Below are 21,068 nucleotides of genomic sequence, written 5' to 3'. Positions count from 1 at the left end.
ATGGTGTTGGATGAGTACTAGACTTATTGAAGCATCACTTTATAAGATACATAAATTTCTAATCACTATGTCATATACCTGAAACTGATAAAATGTATCAACCGTAAATAAAAAATTAAATTTTAAAATATGAAAATTTTAAAGTTAAAGAAGTCAAGGGTCTAATAATCTGTTTAAGTTATTATCTGAGCATAACTTGATTCCTGAATAATAATGAGTATACAAACAAAAACAATATTGTTAAAAATTGTCTGATACTACCCTGATAATTTACTGGAAAATTTTTAATTATGTTAAAATATTCCATTAACTAGTATTTTATAAACCTTTTTAAAAGCAAGCTATGATAAAGAAGTGTTTACTTGTCAAACTTATAATCGGATTTATTTAATCCAAAAATATCTAAACTACACAGAATATAGGTTTTTATCCTAATGAGTTAGAGGTAAACGTTTTTGGAGAGAAACACAGTATAAAATTATTGAGTCAGTAATTGAAAGAAAATATGTGCCAATATGAAAGAAATACCTTTACTTTTAAAAATGTTTAATTATTATTTGAACATTGTTAAAGACCGAGCATGAAAAGACTTTCTCTCTAAAGTAACAACTGCATCTCTATCTTCTTTCGCAGGGTTTTGGAAATCCCTCCGGTGAATATTGGCTGGGGAATGAGTTCATTTTTGCCATGACCAGTCAGAGGCAGTACACACTAAGAATCCAGTTAATGGATTGGGAAGGAAACCAAGCCTATTCACAATACGACAGATTCCACATAGGAAATGAAAAGCAAAACTACAGGTGAGTCCTCCTTCCCGGTAGTGCTCTGCGGCCTTGGGTCTGGCCCACTTAACAGTTTTACTGGGAAAGTGTGAAAAAAAGAAATAGTGAAAGCCATCCTTCAAATTGAAATTCAGATTGTTTGGCCTCTGATAATGAGATGCAGAAAATCCTGGAAAGACTTCTTAAATGCTTGAAATTTCAATTTTCACAGATTGTCTTGATGTTGCCTCAAATTTTTGAAGATAGGAAATTAGATCAAGCACAGTATTTTATTGTTGTTGTTACTGTTAAAAGATTCGGTGCAGTCATACGTATAAAGCTGATGACAGAGAATTGACTCAAACTCGGTGGCTTGAAATAAATATCCCCTTCTTTCTAGCAAAAGATTTATTTTCTACTCATCAGTTTTTTTTTTACCCTTTCTTAAATCATTATTTTCCTATTATTTTGAAGGTGATAAAAAGGAATAAAGTTTTATGTTTTTGAATTATTGACAGAAATTAAAGTGAGGCATAATTTAGATTTTTTTAGTAAATAATGTAAAAGACCAAAATAAATACAAATAATGGGCATCAATATACAGTCCACTATTGCAGATGTAACAATAGACAATCTATATACTTATTTGTTAACATTTCTGATTTTTTTTCCAATGAGCACCTCATATACTAGAAAAAAAAAAACCACATTAAAAATGGCTAAGCAAGGAATGTGGTATTGTAAATTCATTTCACAAACACTGTTACTTCAGTGTTCCAGGAACTCGGCTCTGCACTAGCCATTGCAGTCAGTGATGTGATCTCTGGTTTCCCAGACCTCCCAGGCGAGCTTTGTTATTACCTAAATCACTAAACATTGGAACATATTTTAGTTACTTTTGTATCCCTACTCATTAATGCAATACCTGGCACATAGCAGGTCACTAATAATGGTATGTGCCTCAGTTTTGTAATAGGTAAATTAAACTTACAGTGATTTTTTTAAACTCTCAATATTGTGGCTGTGCTACATCAGTCAGGGAAACACAATTGTGTGCATTAAAGGGTTGCAAGCAGAATGCAATGAAAGCAACCAGGGCCTTCTGCTTTTTTTCCCAACTTGTGTGGGCCCCCTCCTCCTTTGACTATTTCTGCTGCTTATTTGTCTTTTTGAGACATACCATTCTTTAGGACTTTGAATCTACAACATTTTCATGAACACATCTCATTTTATTTTAATGGGTTATGTATGGGAATGGATCCTTGGAGACATAATAATCATTTTCTTAACAAACAGTGATGATGTCACCACATTTACAGAGGATGAGAAATAGATCTAAAGAGTTCAGAGTCTCATGGGGGGGGAGTGAGGGTGTACATAATGACAACTCAAGAAACCAAAGAAGAGACATTTATAAAATGCAGTGAAGTATAAAAAGAAATGTTTCCAAGGAGGTCAATATTTTGAGATTTTTATAACAAGAAAAACCACTGTAAAACATCAGGGGTACTCTTATGTAAATGTTTTGACCTGAAACTTGAAACTATATGAAACTTGGCGAACGTCAGACAGCCTGACAATAGGACTAGCGAATAATTAGTCTAGTCTTTTTCTAGGCTCCTGAAGAATTTTCTTTGGTTCCTTTCCAAAATGTCTCTCAGTTCTTATGTGTATGTGTGTGCACAAGTGCACGTGTTTATGTACACATGTATGCATGTACTTGCAAGACTGGAGTTGTGTTAAGAGGACAGAGAGTTTCTGGCAGTTTAGGACTGTGGGCATCTGAAGTAGCAGTTAGGATGTACGGTATGAATGTCATTCTTGCATCTGCATGAGGGAAGAGTGCTCAGCTCCTGTTTGAGTGTCCCCTGCTCTCACTGAGCATTTCCTATTTCTTCAGTACTGTGTGAATCTGATCTTCACCCATATGGTGCAGATCTGTTAGCAAAAGATTGAAAAAGTCAAGAATCATATGATTTCATTTACATGTGGAATATATCACTAAAAGCAACAAATGAACAAACAAGACAAACAATAATGAATAGGCATAGATAACAGTATGGCGGTTACCAGAGGGAAGGGGGAGTGGGGGAGAGATAGAGACAGTAAAGGATAGAAGAGGTCATATATATGTTGAAGAAAGGAGATTTGACTTTGGACAATAAATACACAGGTGCAATATACAATGATGTACGGTATTTCCCCATGTATAAGACATTCCCACGTATAAGATGCACCTTAATTTTGGGGCCTGAAATTTGAAAAAAAAAGAATGTATTACATAAAGTTATTGAACTCAAGTTTTATTCATCATAAAATTTACACAATTCCTCATCACTGTCAAACTCCCATCTATTAGCTTGTCCTCATCTGTGTCTGATGACAAATCACTGTCTTCAACAATGAGCACAAAACCAAGTGCGAAAAAGCGGAAATGCAAGTTAAAAAATCTACAACCACTGTATAAAACGCACCCTGTTTTTAGATGCTAAATTTTTCGAAAAATGGTGCGTCTTATACATGGGGAAATATGGTATTATAGAATTATATACTTGGAACCTACATTATTTTATTAACCAATATCATCCCAATTTAGTAAAAAAAATGAAGTAAGTTTTCCCAGCTAGAATGAGGCATACACTCTGGATTCCCCTTGTTTTTCTGAGAATATTATGAGCCTGGAGAATCAAAACTATAAATCCAGAAGGAAATTAAGTAAATTCCAAACCTCTGGTTTTAATGAAAAGAAAGCTGAGGTTCAGAAATATGCAATATTTTGCCCAAGGTGGGAGACAAACTCAAATATGGGATGTTTGACTCCTACCTAGTTCAGTGTGGTTTCCTCTTTATCACGCTGCTGTAATAAAGTTGGTGGTTCTGTCCCTCTTTCCTGGCAAGACTCAGCAGAAAATAGGTCTGTAATCATCGCCTTCTCATGCTATTGAATATTAAGATTCATGTTGGCATCAAATGGGAAATTAGAACTCATTAAAACATAGTGCTCGTTCTGGTGAAAGCTTAGTTATAATAAGCATACTATGCAATAGTGTTATTCACTCAAAGAAGACCAGACAGAAGCTTGGAAAGGGACGTGACCCCCTTGTGGCTTTCCTCGCCACCTGTATCAGCACTCACTCATGCCCAGCACTGATTCCCCGGGGCAGTGATCACACGTCACCTCGAGTTAGAACTCCGGAAGTCCAGCTTTGCCCTTCTGTGCTTTTACTCCACTCACTGTTGTTACTCTCCAAATTAGGATGCCTCCCTGAGATAAGTAATAAAAAGTATTAATACTGACATTTCTTTAGTGTTTTATAATTTATGAAATGATTTTTAGCACTTTACTCATTCGATCCTGACCATGACTTTTTGATGTAGGTGTTCTTATTAGACACATTTTAAAAATGTAGATACTGAGACTATGGATCAATTGACCTGCTCAGACTCAACTGAAATAAAAACTCTGGAATTTATGCTATGTTTTTGTTTGATATTTGTACACTTCCTTTATTTTTCCTCTTTCAAATTAAATTCAGAAGTTCTTGGAGAGTTTTATTTTTTAATATCCCATCTTAACAGAAAGTATATTTTAAAAACTCTTGTAATAACTGTACCCATATGTATAAATCTAATTTGAAAAAAAATCTTCCTCATGATCTAGACACATATTGACTAAAAGTATCATTTAAAAAAAGTGTCATGAATGAATAGATAAGCTTACAAATGTATATGTAATATGCATATTTTTCTTTTATCCTCTTAGGGAATTTCAAGTGATTTTCTCAGATAGAAAATAATATCTAGAAAACCCAAAAGAATATAAATAAGGAAACCACAATAATGTAAAAGTATTGCGATGACCACATCATGTGAAATAACATGTAATCAATGTGAAATTATTAAATACTTCCTTTAGAGAGGTAGTATTATCCAGATCCTCGTCATCTACACCCAAATTATTATGAAGTGTGCCTGTCTGCCTGCCTCTAGTCTTGATACTCTCAAATAGATCTTCCATACTACTGAGGGATGTTTTTTCTAAAAAACAATCTGACTTGGCCTTGCTCTCCTTTGTATATTTCAACAATGTTCAAATATCTACAAGTTAAAGCCTGCCATTTAAAACTCTTCATGATTGGGGCACTACCTACTTATTGAATAATGCTATCATACTCTCCCCATAACCTCACCCAGCCAGGCATGCCTTTATTATGATTATGTCCCAGTAATTACCTCTGATTTCCTTAAACCTTCCATGCTTTTATTTATGCTATATCTTTACCTATATGCATAAACCCAGCTTTGGACACATCTTCTAAATCTTTTAAGATTCTCCCTTGTTCCAGGATGTCTTCCCTGATACCTACTATGATAGATTCTCTGTGTGCTAAACCCATTGCCTCTGTTCAGAACTAAAGTGTTCTTCTCGCCTCCTGCGTTGCTGGCTAACAGCTTATAGCCAAGGTCCCCTACATGGGCATTCCCTGTTGCCAAAGAAAGTCACATCATCCAAAGCCACTGCTCCTTCCAGCAGACAGATTATACTCAGTGACTGGTCAATGTGGAGTATAGAAAGATCCCCATCCCTCAGTTTGGGGCAATTCTGAAGGACCATCCAAGGGCCAGAACTGCACTTGAGATTAGCTGAGGTCTTTACTGTGACTGTGTATGAGCCCAGCTTCTCCCTCTTCTCAGTTCTGCTTTCTTTACTTGTGGCATGGATTGATCCCAAGAGCACTCCCCTACATGTTATACCTACTCTGATTTCCTAGAGAAAGGTACCCTCCTCACTCTCAGGCTAACTTGGATGCTCTGTGCTCTCATATAATCCTAACATTCTGTGGCTATTAGGTATCCACATTTTATTATAAACTCATTAATAAATGTTTTTGTTTTTATGTTTAAATAACTGTATCTGTGTGTGTACCTTTTCCCACTATGTCTAAGCATTGAGGTTAGAAAACATTTTTATCAAAATTCAAGATATATACCTAAATTAGCCAAATTATTAACTGATAGCTAATATGTGCTGACTACATACAATGCACCAGACACCTCATTTTCACGTAAGAAATCTGAGGCATAATACTATGTACAAGGTTACAGGTACTAACTTGAGTAGAAGTTAAGATACAAGCTTTGATCTCATAATTTCTTGCCATATATTTGTCCCTTAATAATATAAAATTTATTAGTAAGTTTCTAGAATTAAATCTACCCAAATTCCTATTCTAAGAGATAAAATGTTTCTTCTAATCCCATTTTTGTCTTTAATAATATGAATGTTCATGGACACATTATCTCATCTTTCTTATTCTCAAATTTCTGTCCTATAAGTATTTGTAAAGCTCCTTGCAGCTCAGAAATTATTTTCTAGAATAGAATTACCTTTATGTACACAATTCCTTTTTATTTTATGACCCTTTAATTATATGGTAAATGATTAATTTTTTATCTTTCTAATAAATACTTCAGTGAGTTTCTATCTGTTAAAGGTTTACAGTGACCTTTTTCTTTTCTTAAAAACTTTACTGGTTTCTTGAAAACAATACTTAGGGTTAAAAAAACAAGTACAGAACCCCCACCAAAAAAATAAATGCTTTAAAAAAATAACAGGTTATTGGTAGGATTGGAAAGATGTTCTAATCTACTGGGAAAAACTCTGGATTGGAAATCAGAAGATTAAGAAGCTATTCAATATTGAGATCTGGTTTTACTGTCCATGAAACCAACTTGGTTGTATCAGTATTGAGTCGGGAAAACAGAGAAATGATGACTGTTATGAAAGTAAAGGATTTGTTATATACAAGTTTAATTTACATAATTGTGAGATGAGCTGGAGAAGTAAAGGTCTGGAAGGTGAAGATAGAAAATCAAAGAAAGGGCCACTAGCACAGATGGTCATGAACTGGCATGGTAGTGGACAACCAAAAGTTTATAGAGAAATCATAGAAATCCAACATGATCGGCCACCAAAGTGAGACCACAAAGGGGTAGATCGAAGAGAAGCGGGTGCTCAGTGTAGCTCTGTTGCCTGGGGTTGTGCATTAAGCATCTGCTGGTGGCTCCGCAGCTGTTTATAGCCTGGGGAGGGCAAGCTAGAGGAAGAGTAGAAGAGAGGACAATCTGGGAACTGCTGGGCACCTCTGCCCTTGAGCATCGCCATATCTGATGAGTCTGAGGGTCGGGCTTGCTGCTGTTCTTCCACCATCAAAACCTCACATGTCCTCTTCTGTCCACCTCTAACTTGGAACAACACAAGGAAGGCAATTCTGGGAAACATAGTTCCCAGGTTAACCAAAGAGGACAATAGCACAATCTAGCTATACCTTGAGTGGATCACCTATTACTTTTACACCTTAGTTTTTTGTTTTTTTTAATCTTGAAAAGGGAAAAATATTCTGTCTCCTATCATCTGCACCATTTTGTTTATAGGGACTCAATCAGAAAGAGTATGCAAACACATTTTGTATCGGGCAAACTAAAATCCCACTCAATAATGAAAGGTATTTAGATATTAGTAAATCATTTTAATTAACCCAAGATACTTATAATTGATTCAATAAAAATTGTAATTAGCCCTGGCCGGTTGGCTCAGCGGTAGAGTGTCGGCCTAGCGTGCGGAGGACCCGGGTTCGATTCCCGGCCAGGGCACATAGGAGAAGCACCCATTTGCTTCTCCACCCCTCCTCCGCGCTTTCCTCTCTGTCTCTCTCTTCCCCTCCCGCAGCCAAGGCTCCATTGGAGCAAAGATGGCCCGGGCGCTGGGCATGGCTCTGTGGCCTCTGCCTCAGGCGCTAGAGTGGCTCTGGTCGCAATATGGCGACGCCCAGGATGGGCAGAGCACCCCCCCCTGGGGGGCAGAGCACCGCCCCTGGTGGGTGTGCCGGGTGGATCCCGGTCGGGCGCATGCGGGAGTCTGTCTGACTGTCTCTCCCTGTTTCCAGCTTCAGAAAAATGAAAAAAAAAAAAAAAAAAATTGTAATTATATATCTATACTGAAATCTGTCCAAATCCATCCTTAAAATCAATTCTACTAATCTATTTGTTATTTTTGGGTTCAGGACCCAGTCCAGATACACTCATTTCTTAGGTGGTCTCTTTAGTCACCTTTTACCTAGAGCAGTTTGCTATATACCCACCATTGATATTTTTTCAGAAAACAGATCAGTTTTCCTCAGAGAGATTTCTTTATGGATTTATCTGATTATTTCTTTTTGATGAGATTCAAGTTAGATTTAAAAAAACAACAACAAGAATACTGTATAACTGATGTATACTTTCTACTTTATCAAATCCAAAGGCACAAAGATCCATTTGTCCCACCATGGGTTAGGCTGAGTTTCATTCACTTGCTCAGGTTTTGGGTTTGGTTTGGCAATGGAATATGAAGTCCCTTAAAGAAAATTCTTATTAAATATATCATAATATATAAGTCACCTGAAGTTGTTCTATTTTGGTTGAAGTTGTTGTGGAGCCTAATACAATATCCCTTTGTCTTTCTTTTTGCTAGTGCCTCAGATATTTGTACAGCATTGCTTAAAAACCAACGCATCGTGTTATCATGACTAAAAATGTAAAGATTAGAAATAAATTTACTGGTACTACTTTCAGGTATGAAAAGAAAAAGAAAACTATATTAAAAATTTCTAGCCTCATCAGAAAGGCAAAATTTTAGGGAATGTATGTCATTAGCTAAAGTGATTTTGCATGTTAATTTTTTTCAAATATTGATTACAGGTTTTCCCTAAAGTTAATTCCTTTATATTGTATAGTATTGACTCGATTAGTAAAGTCTTTATTATGCATCGACTAATGACCTCCTTCGAACCAATAGAGAATCTGTATTAGTAAATTACATTAGTAAACAATAATGTTTAACCATTTATAATGAACACCTTATATTCCAATTAGAATCTCACTGTAATAATTATAATTCATAATTTTGCAATAGTTTTTATATTTTATTTCTATATAATTTGGGGGATACCTTTAGGTTAGAACTGACTATGGCTATGTTAAAACCATGCTCTAGAACAGATTCCACATGAAGAGATTAAGAAAATGTTATAAACAGAATTGCCACAAAAAAATCCTTGAAAATAATTTGGCCATTAAATATTTTTTTTGCACAAAGTTGCTGCGGGCCAAGATATTTACTGGGAAGAAGTTTGATGTAGTGAGTAAAGCCTTGTACTAGGGATCAAGAAAATACAAACTCCAGACTTGGGTCTATAGATACTTTTCTGAAGGACCTTGGACAGGCTACTTCCCTTTTCTAAATCTCAAGTCTCCAGAAGTAAAATGAGGAGGTAAGTATGAAGTTTTTTCAATTCCAGAATTCTTATTTAAAAAAAAAATTATAGTACTCCCATGTCATGTATGTATTTCAAGTACAAAACAAATCAGTGTGGATTGAAAAGAATTCTCTGGAGCTTCCCATGTAAATTTAACCTGTGCATTTTTATGGGTATTGCAAAAGTTGTTTCACTCTTTTTAATGAAATGTTTTTCATTTCTCTGATCCTCTGGGTTATATGGTCTTGGCTGAAACCAGTAGCAGATGTGCTGAAATGCTAAGAGGAAATTTATTTTTTACAGAATTCTTGGACTGATCAAGGTAGCAAAAATATATATAGGAAATATCCTGGCAGTGTCTATGCTCTTGAATTTTTAGCCCAGAAATAAAACTCAAAGTTTTAAGTAATTTCATTTGTATTTTCAGATTATTTCTCTGATTTAGGAGGTGTATTGTGTTTACTTAGACTACAACTTTTGTTGTAGTTCCTAAAACAGAGAAGTAACTGTGTTATTCAACAAAATTGCATTTTATGCTCTTTAACTGAGATGATATATATTCAAGAAGAAAAAACCATGGTATTACAAAGTCACTTGTACTTTCTTCAGGTCTTCTGAGAGTCAGAAAAAAAATCTCTTGACTTAAATGCAGCTTAATGTCAGACTTTAGAGTCTTGTATTTTTCCAAGCTGACAAAAATAAACACCCCACTACTTTTAGATCTAAGATTCCCAGAAAGAGTCCTGCTCCCAAATGACTAATGCTGGATAGGACTCAAAAACTGCTGTCCTAGAAACTTATAGGTTGGCAAAGGTTGCTAAAACCAGCTGGCGCTGTCTTCAGGAAATAGTCGAGGGAGATGTCATGTGATCCCCTGCTCTGGGTCTTCCTAGTGCTGTTCACTGAAAAGACAAAATCTGTATCTTCAATGAATGAATTATTTGCCATTTTAAATCCTGAAATAAAATGCTCACAAAGATTTCAGTATAGTCATGTATGTGTGTGTGCATGCAAGTGCATAGACACGTGTGATGGGGTAGGAGAAAGGATAAATAGTACAGAGGCAGACAGTTCATTACAATGCCATGAGCCTACTCAGCTTACGAATGAATAGGGGTATCTCACTAATTTGGAGATGTTAGAAGGGCCTCCAAGGGGTAACCTAAGTTGACATAAAAATGACAAATTGGAATTAGCTTGAGAAGTGGTTCAGAGTTGGAAGTATATGTGAAGGCTTATAAATGAGTCCTATAATGTCTTAGTATGAAAGTTACTTTTTACAACATTCCTGGATTGATCAAGGTAGAAAAAAATTATATATATATGTATTTATAATTATAATATATATGATATCTTAAGCATAGAGTATAAGTGAGTGATGACACAAAGAAGAGGCAGACAACTAGTAACTAGTAAAATCTGGAAGACTTTGGGCTGGCAACTGGTGACAGCTCTAAAGACAGCCCATCTAAAATGGTCTAGTATCACGTTCCAGTAATTTTTTTCACTCAATGTTTTGATTACTCTGTTCATTAAATATGAGCAGCAGCAATTTGCAAGACATTGCATATGAAACAAAACCCTGCAGAATTCAACCTCCATCCATTCAGAGTTTAACTTCTTTTCTTGACTTGTTTTTCTTTATCGTTTAAGTCTTAACTCAGGGGAGCTTTGCTTTCTGAGTGGATGAAGAACTCTTTCCATTTGCTCTCCCTGGGCTCTGTGCATGTCTTTATTAGAGGCCTTACTTGTCATACTGGCTTGGAATTGGCTATTCCTTGTTATTAGAATACCACATCGAGGAGAGCAGGGATCTCTCTGCAATTTTTGGCACATGTCTGGAGAGGAAGTACTTTCTAATAAATTTGTAATAGATATATCAACAAAGGCATGTTTCTGTATGCAACAAACACGGCTGATTTTGACTGAGATGCCAGAAATTCAGAGACCAACACGTCAAAATGTCTGTCCGCAGAGGTTTATGGTATACAATAGTAGCATATTATAGTATATATGTAAGATTTTTAATAAAGCACTATTCCTTTAAATTCTTAGATTGCTGCTTGATGTAGTCAACTGCTGGCTCATCAGTTTATTTTCTTTCCTCACGAAAGATACACAAGAATTTCTATGTTGTATGCTGCCAAGTAAATGAAATGTAAATAAAAGAAATACAAAGCGTACCTTATTGCTGTAGGCCAACTGATCCTGGAAAAGGATGCCATGTTATTATCACTGCTAAGTAATTTGTGAGTTACAGGGACTGGGTAATCTGCCTGCAATTCTGATAGCCACCACTAGGTGACAGGGAGCTTTGATTTTTATAGAATTCACTATGGATGAATAACTGAGAGTTTATCAGGAAGTACAAGATTTAAATTGTTATAAACATTTTTTATTTATTTTTCAATTACAGTTTATACTCAACATTATTTTATATTAGTTTCAGGTGTACGAGGATAGTGGGACAATCATATACTTTACAAAGTGTTCTTCCCCCTGATATTTCAAGTACTTACCTAGCACCATAGTTATTAGAATATTATTGATTATATGTTTTGTGCTTTACTGTACTATTTTGTAACTACCAATTAGTACTTCTTAACCACTTCACCTTTTTAACCAAGTCACCTGACCCCTCTGCCGTCTGGAAACCACGAGTCTGTTCTCTGTATCTTTCTATTTTGTTAGTCCATTTATTTTGTTCTTTAGATTCCACATACAAGTGAAATCATATGCTATTTGTCTTTCTCTATGTGGCTTATTTCACTTAGAATAATACCCTCTAGATCTATCCATATTACAGAAACTGGTAAGATTTCACTCTTTTTATGGCTGAGTAATATTGTTTTATGTATGCACCACATCTTTTTTATCCACTTGTCTAATGAGGGGCCCTTGGGTTGCTTCCTTTTATGTTGGCTATCATAAGTAATGCTGCAATGAACATAAGGCTGCATTTTATTTTCAAATTAATATTTTCTTATTATTTTAGTAAAAATTTTAAAGTTATGAAAATAAAAATATAAAATTTTAATTACTGTATAAATTTTACAATCCTTTTTTTCTCTAGATGCTTTTTCTCTTACAAGAGACTTGATCCATTTCAACCATAAACTTGAAATCATTTTGAATAATTATGTCAAGTATCAACAAGTAGCAACACTGCATCAACTGCAAACCCTGTGTTGAAAGTAGCATCTTAACATTCAACTTCAGCTGATATTAATTGAGCACTTACTTGATTCCAGATATTTGCAAAGTGCAAATATTAATATCACAAATGCCAATATTTATTGGTCTGCTTATTCTCTATTAAAAGAATTAAAGCCTGACCTGTGGTGGCACAGTGGATCAAGCATTGACCTAGAATGCTGAGGTTGCCAGTACAAAACCCTGGGTTTGCCTGGTCAAGGCACATATGGAGTTGATGCTTCCAGCTCCTCCCCCCTTCTCTCTCTCTGTCTCTCCTCTCTCTCTGTCTCTCCCTCTCCTCTCTAAAATGAATAAATAAATAAATAAAATTTTAAAAAGTGAATAAATAAAATAAAATAAAAAGAATTAAAAGTGCTATTTTATTATCTGCTTCAGTTTGAAGCTCAAAACAATTGGATAAAGAATAATTTTAGTATTATTTACTTTTAGCTGCAAGTGAAAACAACTTTCTTCTCATGCCCTTATGAACAATTAAAAAAAAATTCTAGATCTGAAGATAAGAAGTCATTGTATAAACAATTAGAGGTCACTTCATTTTTATAAAATAATTATTTTAAAGGACTATGATTTAAAATCATAGATGTGATTAAATATCAAATAAATAGTTGTACCTATTTTTAATATAATTTTTAAAGTGCATGGTATCCTTAGTAGAAAAATTACATTTGAATATTGTATGATTTTTTAACACCCCCTAACCTAGAAGATATGCTGATATTTAGAGACATTAAGTCACTATTTTCTTGGCTTGTAAATAAATAATAATTATTAAGTATGTAGTTGTTCAATATCCGTAACTGTTTTATTTCTCTTTTAACTAGATATAGTTTTGCTTTAATCTATATAAAGTCACTAAAATTACTTTCTTAAAAGTTGTTATAATTTTTTTGAAATCATACTATGCATTTATTCATTACCCAGCCAGCCAGCCTCTAAATATTTACCATGTTGCTACTATTTCCTGGTATTATTCACTCGTTTTCAAACTTTGGTGTTTATATAATAAACTAGGGTGCTTCTTTAAAGTGTATGCATTTCTGATCCCATATGCAGAGATTCTAATATTGCGGTAAGACCCAGGTATCTCAGTCTTACAAAGTACACCCAAGTTGTGCTAATGTAGAAATAAAACTTTAATGACATTAAAGGAGATACCATGTTTGTTGGCCTTGTTGAGATAATGGTTGAGGAGAAGGAAGAAAACATGGGAGAGTTGGCATGAAATATAACTTCTATCTGCAATATGTTTTAGTATTTCTGGTCGTTGTTTTATTTGTTTGTTTCATCCTTGTTAATTTTTTAATATTTTATTTATTGGGGTGACATTGGTTAATAGGATCATCTAGGTTTCAATGATGCATGATCTGTGTATTGCATTGTTTGCCCACCACCCAAACTCATACCATCTTCTATCAGATATTTGTTTTTGGATCAAAGAATCATGGACCTTTTAAAAACTTTAATGGAACTCTGGATCTTATGTCCAGATTAAATGGACAAATACAAAATTTTGCTTACATTTATGCATGATTCAGCTCCTCACACACAGTCCCTGGGTAAGAACCTTTGTAATAGGCTATAGTTGGGCACCAAAGAAAAGGCGATTAACTAGGGTTGAAGATAAATGGGGTACATTGGAATAGATTGAAGGGGCCAGGAAAGGCTTCACAGATGCACTCCTTGGAGATTTGTGAAATATGAGTATGTGTTTTTGTGAGGAGTGTTTGTTCATATGGAGGGTGGTGACAACCGAGGAAGGTCTGCACATTCAGGCCAGAAGGAACAATGTGAACAGACTTAGAGTGGAAAACAGCAAGGATCTTGTATGTAGGGGTTCACTGTGCTGCAGAGAACAGAGGGCCATTTTCATGATAAGGAATTTGGACTCTTTCTTATTCTAATCATTAAGAGAAGTAAGCACACTGATGATTTCTGTCAACAGAAGAATCTGCTTATGCATGCAGGAGACTTATTTGTAGAACTTATAGCAACACATTGTCCAAGTATAACAACAAAAAGTATTTCCTCATTGCAAAAAAAAAAAATAATAACAATATAAAAAAAACAAAACCTCAGACAATGTCTCTCCCTGGTTTTCAACATTCTACTCACCCTTTCCTCTCTCTACATATATTCCTTTTGGGAATACTGGAAAGAAAGTTTCTTGCTGCTCTTTAAAGAGAAATAAAAATGAAAATGAGCCTACCTCCCTTGAACTTGTTTATAGTATAAAAAAATTTTTTTGATCACAAGTTTCACAAGGACTTGACTTAATTTTTGGTAAAAGAAAATAAAATAAAAAAGCAAACCCATAAACTCTGTGAGATGGCCATTGGCCTGGTCTTTCAGGCACCGAAGGAGGGCTTGGTCCGTGAGCCACTCACTTGGAGTTGACTGGCAGCCACACACAATGCCAAGAGAACTGAAATACATTGGAGGGACTGTCGGTATTTTTTACAGAGGTCTTAGTGCAACATCATTCATTCTGATACTAGTTTTTTAATATATTCTTAGAAACGGAAAAGAAAACGAAAAGAGCTTTATTTTATTTAGAACTAAAAACAGAGAATCTCAACATTGTATTTCTGAACCTTGGGAAATATGGTGTCATTGCAACAGATTTCATGAACACACATTAGCTGTTTTTGTTTGGTTTTTTAATTTACAGAATAGTGTGTACTTTCTCATCATTATGCAAAGGAACTCAGAGATAATAATAGTATGTAAAGTGGGTTTTTTTGGAGGAAGAATTTTTCATGAGTTTTAAACATATACAATCTTCATGTCACTGAGGAACACTAAGAACTTTATTTTACTAGGGTTTTGAAATAGGTATCATTGTTTCCAGTGTCAAAAGTTTAAAAACTGGGTGGTTGATTAAACTCATTTTGATCAAAGTTCTACATTATATTTATATTGGTAAGTCAAGGGAGAGATTTAAAGAGGGATACCTTCAAAACTTAAATATGTAGATGAAAAAATTAGTGTACAATTTATGCACTTATAATGAAAACTAATATATAAAATAATCAATGGAATTAGAGAAAAACATGAAAACTGTATTTTTTGAAGTTTCTTATTACTTGGGTTGATGTTTTCTGTATCCCTGGAAATTCATCTTTCTATTTTTCGTGACAGAGACAGAGAGGGACAGATAGGGACAGACAGACACGAAGGGAGAGAGATGAAAAGCATCAATTCTTCATTGCAACACCTTAGATGTTCATTGATTGCTTTCTCATATGTGCCTTGATCGGGGGGCTACAGCAGACTGAGTGACCCCTTGCTCGAGCCAGCGACCTTGGGCTCAAGCTGGTGAGCCTTGCTCAAATCAGATGAGCCCACGCTCAAGCTTGCGACCTCAGGGTCTCCATCCTGGGTCCTCCGCGTCCCAGTCCGACAGTCTATTCACTGTGCCACCGCTTGGTCAGGCAGAATTCATCTTTTTTAATAGCAGCACAGATTTCCACGACTGTCACTATCTCAAGTATTTATTTTACCTTGCACTGAATATGTTCAAGGATATGTAACATGTCTACCTCAGGGCATCTGAGGATTAAGAAGCAAATAAGATAATGTACCTCTTCCTACCATAATGGTTAGGTTAATATACACAAATTCAGGTGATTCTCCAATGATCCAATTTTATCTGAGAACAAATGACAGCAATTAATGAGGAGTGAATGTGATAAGGAAAGTTTCAGGAAATAGAAATGCGAGTTAAAGGTTGGTCAGCATGGGCGATATTTTCATGGGTTTTTCTCACTATCAATTATGAGTAAAGAACGGGGTAAAACATGCTGGATTCAGCCAGTAACACACCCAATTATATGGCAAGAAAAATCTGGCTTCTCAAAAGATTGGAATTTTAATTTATTAAGGAATAAACATTTGAATTAAAGAATCAGTATTTGGGCACTTGGGTTTAAAATAAAGTAGTCCTGAATCAAGATAGCCAGTCAGCAAAGCAGCTTTTTGGTGTTTTATTCTTTGTACTTGGCATTTGCTTGCTCGATAAGATTTAAAAAAAAAAGAAATGGGCCTTATGGATTTGAGAAAATTAGTTCTTTTTATATTTAATGTCTCCAGTTTATTCCCTAAATGCATGTCTTAATTAGCTATGTCTCTATCATTTTCATCAGTCTTAGTAAGCTTACACACAGGTCTATCAATGTTATATATACTGACATTGGGTCACTTTATTGTCATTCATATAACTCATGTATACTAAGCTATGGCATAGATTATGGTTATTGATTAGAGAAGTTTAGTTTCTATGTTTAATTTTTATAATATTTATCAAGTATTTATATGTGACAGTCTTTTTAAGCACTAAATATATATTACCCCCTTTAATCTTCCTAATAATGATAGAAAGATGTCACTGCTATTAGAGCCATTTTGCCCATGAGGCAACTGAGGATCAGAAACGGCAGGAGACAGATTTCAAACCCAGATAGTTAAGCTCCAAACTGTTCTGTTATCCTGCCCCTCAAGACACAGAGTACTCTTCAGAAACTAATGTTTCTCTCAAGACACAGTCTCAGTCTTCAGAAGCTAGCTAGCTAGCTATTTATTTATTTATTTATTTATTTAGTGGGGAGTGGAAAAAGGAAAAAAGAAAGAATTTTGGGTAATGACTTTATTGTCAGTTATTTCCTTCCTTTATACTTATTTTGTACCAACCACATATCTGCTGGTCTTTATGTCCTTTTAAGGTATTTTTAAACCTCATATCCTTAATTCTTCATTAGTAAAATTATAAATTAATACGTCTTTCAATCCTCCTTCTTCCACCCTCTTTTTAAACTTCTTTTGTACTTTCTTTCCTACTTATAGATTTATATCTATGACTTCAGATCATTGCCATCCAACTACCATAAGCATTTATTCACTTCTTTTTTCCTAGGTGCACTAACTTTGCTCATATATTTTCTATCAGTTTTTCACATATTCATTGACAGCATCTTTCAAGTAAGTAAATAATTCTGTTTACTTATGAACACTAGAGTGACACACTATCAAACAGGGTTGCACATAATGACACAGACTGAAGAGACTCTCCTCCAACAGAGATCCCAATCCTAAGATTTAATATTTGGCAATAAATCCTCTCTCCTGTAACAAAGAAGATAAATCTTTTGAAAAAAAAAATTAATGATTACTCACGTTCCAGATGGAATTATTCCACAGAATGGACACAAGTATGGATATAGGTCCCTTTGTAAAACTGGATGGTCTCATTGCTCATATAAACGTTCTAGGATTTGTTTTAATGGGTTATTTTATGAGCTATTTCTTCAAATGTCTTTTGGCATCTATGAACTAATTCCATTCTCATTGTGGCAGTGCCCCAATATGATTTGAGCAGACCATTAAGTCAATAATATTTCAAACCAGAAAAATAATGCTCATGGACTTGGATTGTAAAACATTACTAGAGATAAAATATTACTATGTATAAATCATCTCTTGCGAGGAATATAACTTAAATTCTAAACACTTCGAACTCTTCATAACTGACTCAATGAGTATTTACTGAATATCTGTTATGTATATAGCACATGTAGTTAACAAAGATGGCTAAGACATGAATACATACCTTTTTTCTTGCACTACTAATTATTTGTATACCTCCCAATGTCATCTTCATAATGCCAAACAAATGCTAATGTTGTTGGAGGTGTACAGTATGGGAAATACTGTTTTCTCTAAATATAGATTGACAAGAGAAGTATTTTCTTTATTTTAAACAGAAGATGCTACCTATAACATTTAAACTCAGTTCAAAAAGACATTCTGTGACATCCTTCTTTGCAAATGGTGCCCAGCCTTTTCTGTAGGGCAGGGACAGGGCAGGGTGGGTAGTTAAAGCAGACAGCCCTGGAGCAGCAACCAAAGGACAGCAGAGTTGGAAACTGTCAGATTGAGTCATTAATACCAGGCTCTGAAGGAGAACCATGGGGTCATTTTGCATTTTCTTCAAGTAATTGTAAAAAAGACAAACTAGTTCCATATGGTAGCAGGGAGAGAGTGCAGAGCCAGAATAAAATCTGCTCGACTTGTCAGTACATAAGACCTTAAAGTTCACATATCTGAGAGAGTCTGTCTACTGTTTAAAAGACCTGAAACCAAACTTCAATTTGTCATACATACAACTCCCACTGCCTTGGCTAATGAAAGGGACTCTGTCCCCTGAAAATAGTGAAGATGAAAAAAATATGAGAGACCAAAAGTATGTTGGTCTCTTAAGTAGACAAAATTAATGAGAAACTGGATGCATGAGATTTGGGCTGCCTATTTTAAAGAAAAGAAAGTTACAGAATTATAGAATTACTTATATGGTATAGTTTGAAGTCTGTTCTTCCAAATAGAAGTCATTATTGTCCTACATTCATTAAGAAATATAATATAATCTTTATTAAAATTACTTTTTAATTTTTGTAATCTTTTGAGCCTCTTCACCCATTTCTCCCACTTCCCACCCCCTGTCACCTCTGGCAGTGACCGATCTGTTCTGTACTTCTGTGAGTTTGATTTCATTTTGTTTTGTTTTAAGATTCCATATATAAGAAAGATTATGCAATATTTGTCTTTCCCTGACTCATTTCACTAACATAGTATCTTCAAAGCCTTCCATGTTGTTGCAAATGGCAATATTTATTTTTTTATGACTCAGTAATATTTAATTGTGGTATGTACCACATCTTCCTTACCTAATTACTCATTGGTGAATACTTTGGTTGTTTCCATACATAGGCTATTTTATATAGTACTGCAGTGAACATGGAGAGGGGGAGAAAAGAGAAGACTTGTACACTCTTAGTGGGATATTAACTGACGCAGCCACTATGAAAACCAGTATGGGTATTTCTCAAAAAATGATCCAGCAACCTTGCCTCTGGGTATTTGTCTGAAAAAAAAAATGAAAGCAACTTGAAAAGATATATGCGCCCCCATGTTCATTAAATTTCTGTAAATGAGAGAAAAGGAGTAACTGTATTTTCATCAGGGATGACTAGAGATTCATGACCAATTTTAATGCATATTTACCTATTTTATTTCCCCTTAATATGATCGAATGGTACTCAATTTTTTTCCCTTAATTAGGAAAAAATGGGTTTAAAAAAAACCCATGATTTTTACTTTGTGGCTACCTTTTTGATCAAATCTAATCATATTCTTTGGAGTTTTGTTGTTGTTGTTTGTTGTTATTTTTGTTGTTGTTATTCTTTGGAGTTTTGTTATTCTTTGGAGTTTGTTTTTGTTTTTTTGCATCTTCCATATTTCTGTCCCTAAGTCAAGTACTTTACCCTGGAATGACTTTTGGTTTTTATCTTTTACCATATATCAGCATTCGTGGAAGCCAAGTCTACACTGGCTAAAGACAAGAAATAAATGTCCAGGATTCTCCTGGTGTTAATTTGGGGGAAGTATTCTCTGTAATGACTCACACTACAAGTACTCTTTCATTATAGTCATATGCAAAGCCAACTTTGACTCTTCTATATATATACTTTTCTTTTGTAATGTGAAGGTCCATTTGTAAAACCTATTAGCAAAATAGAGAAAGCTATGGATAGTTGAATGTATATAAGGACTTTAGAAATAAGCCAGACCCACTATTAAAAAGAGCCACCTAAATATTCTGTTTGAGCCACAATTTAAATGTTTCTTATGTAATTAAAAAACAACAACTTGGCATTAATGAAAAGCTGGCCCCTAGTTTGCTTGTATCAAATAACCAGGTGTAGTTGTTAGCTTTGGGTCAATAATTGCTATTCTATGCTAACTAAATAGCTGCGTAGGAAAAGCAGAGCCCTTTAAATGTGCAGAGGACAGCTCCTTGACTGCACAGATGCTCCCAGAATTCTTATAGGATTCCACAGAAGCATAGTTGTCCTCATTTGCACACTTCTTAAAATAATGTCGAGAAAACTATTTTTATGATACACATTTCTGTTTCCCAGTGCCAGAGAATAACTGTAGTGAGAGGTGCCTGTTCCTTAGAAGAGCATAAGCAGCTACTTTGTGACATGCTAAGGCTGTAGACATTGGGAGGATGAATACTATTACACATGAAGTACAAGTTCTCAATCTTGTGCAGTGAAAATTCATTATTCTTATTCTTCAATTTATTGGACTCTTCTACTTTTAAAGTATAGCAACCAAAACATAAACCAATGTTTACATTGTACTATCATAGGACTCTTCTCATTAATTTCTAATAATTTTTTCAAAATATTTATCATCACCATGTTTTTACTTTGAATTTGTTGATATCAGTTGGGTATGCACACAGCACAAATAAATCATTCAATAAAACAAAAACTAATAGGAATTAAGATAGAGCCTTTCTTATTTTATTTTATTACTATAATACATCAGACATTTTTCATATTCTGGGGTCTCCAAGAAAATGAGAACAAAACAAGAACTGGAAAGAAGATCAAGAAAGATGTGGAGGCCCTGGCCGATTGGCTCAGTGGTAGAGCATTGGTCTGGTGTGTGGAAATCCCGGGTTCGATTCCCGGCCAGGGCACACAGGAGAAGCACCCATCTGCTTCTCCACCCTTCCCCCTGTCCTTTATCTCTCTCTTCCCCTCCTGCAGCCCAGGTTCCATTGGAGCAAAGTTAGCCTGGGTGCTGAGGATGGCTCCAAGGCCTCCACCTCAGGAGCTAGAATGGCTCCAGTTGCAATGGAGCAATGCCCTAGATAGGCAGAGCATCGCCCCCTGGATTTTGATCAGAGCCAGCCCAGATCCTAGTAGTGTCTCACTCAAACAGAGATATT

At 35.1% G+C, this 21,068-nt stretch overlaps 1 protein-coding gene across 2 annotated transcripts in view; it reads left to right on the top strand.

The window, feature by feature from the left end:
• ANGPT1 (angiopoietin 1) overlaps nucleotides 1-21,068 on the top strand; it is a 286,426-nt gene that overhangs the window by 244,340 nt on the left and 21,018 nt on the right. For both annotated transcript variants that reach the window (XM_066379352.1, XM_066379351.1), the window contains exon 7: nucleotides 634-800. In XM_066379352.1, coding sequence (XP_066235449.1) covers nucleotides 634-800 — 167 coding nt within the window. The remainder of the gene's footprint in view (nucleotides 1-633; nucleotides 801-21,068) is intronic.

This window comes from Saccopteryx leptura, chromosome 3 (assembly GCF_036850995.1).
Source record: "Saccopteryx leptura isolate mSacLep1 chromosome 3, mSacLep1_pri_phased_curated, whole genome shotgun sequence".
NCBI lineage: Eukaryota > Metazoa > Chordata > Mammalia > Chiroptera > Emballonuridae > Saccopteryx > Saccopteryx leptura.
This window is presented reverse-complemented; position numbering and strand designations above follow the sequence as displayed.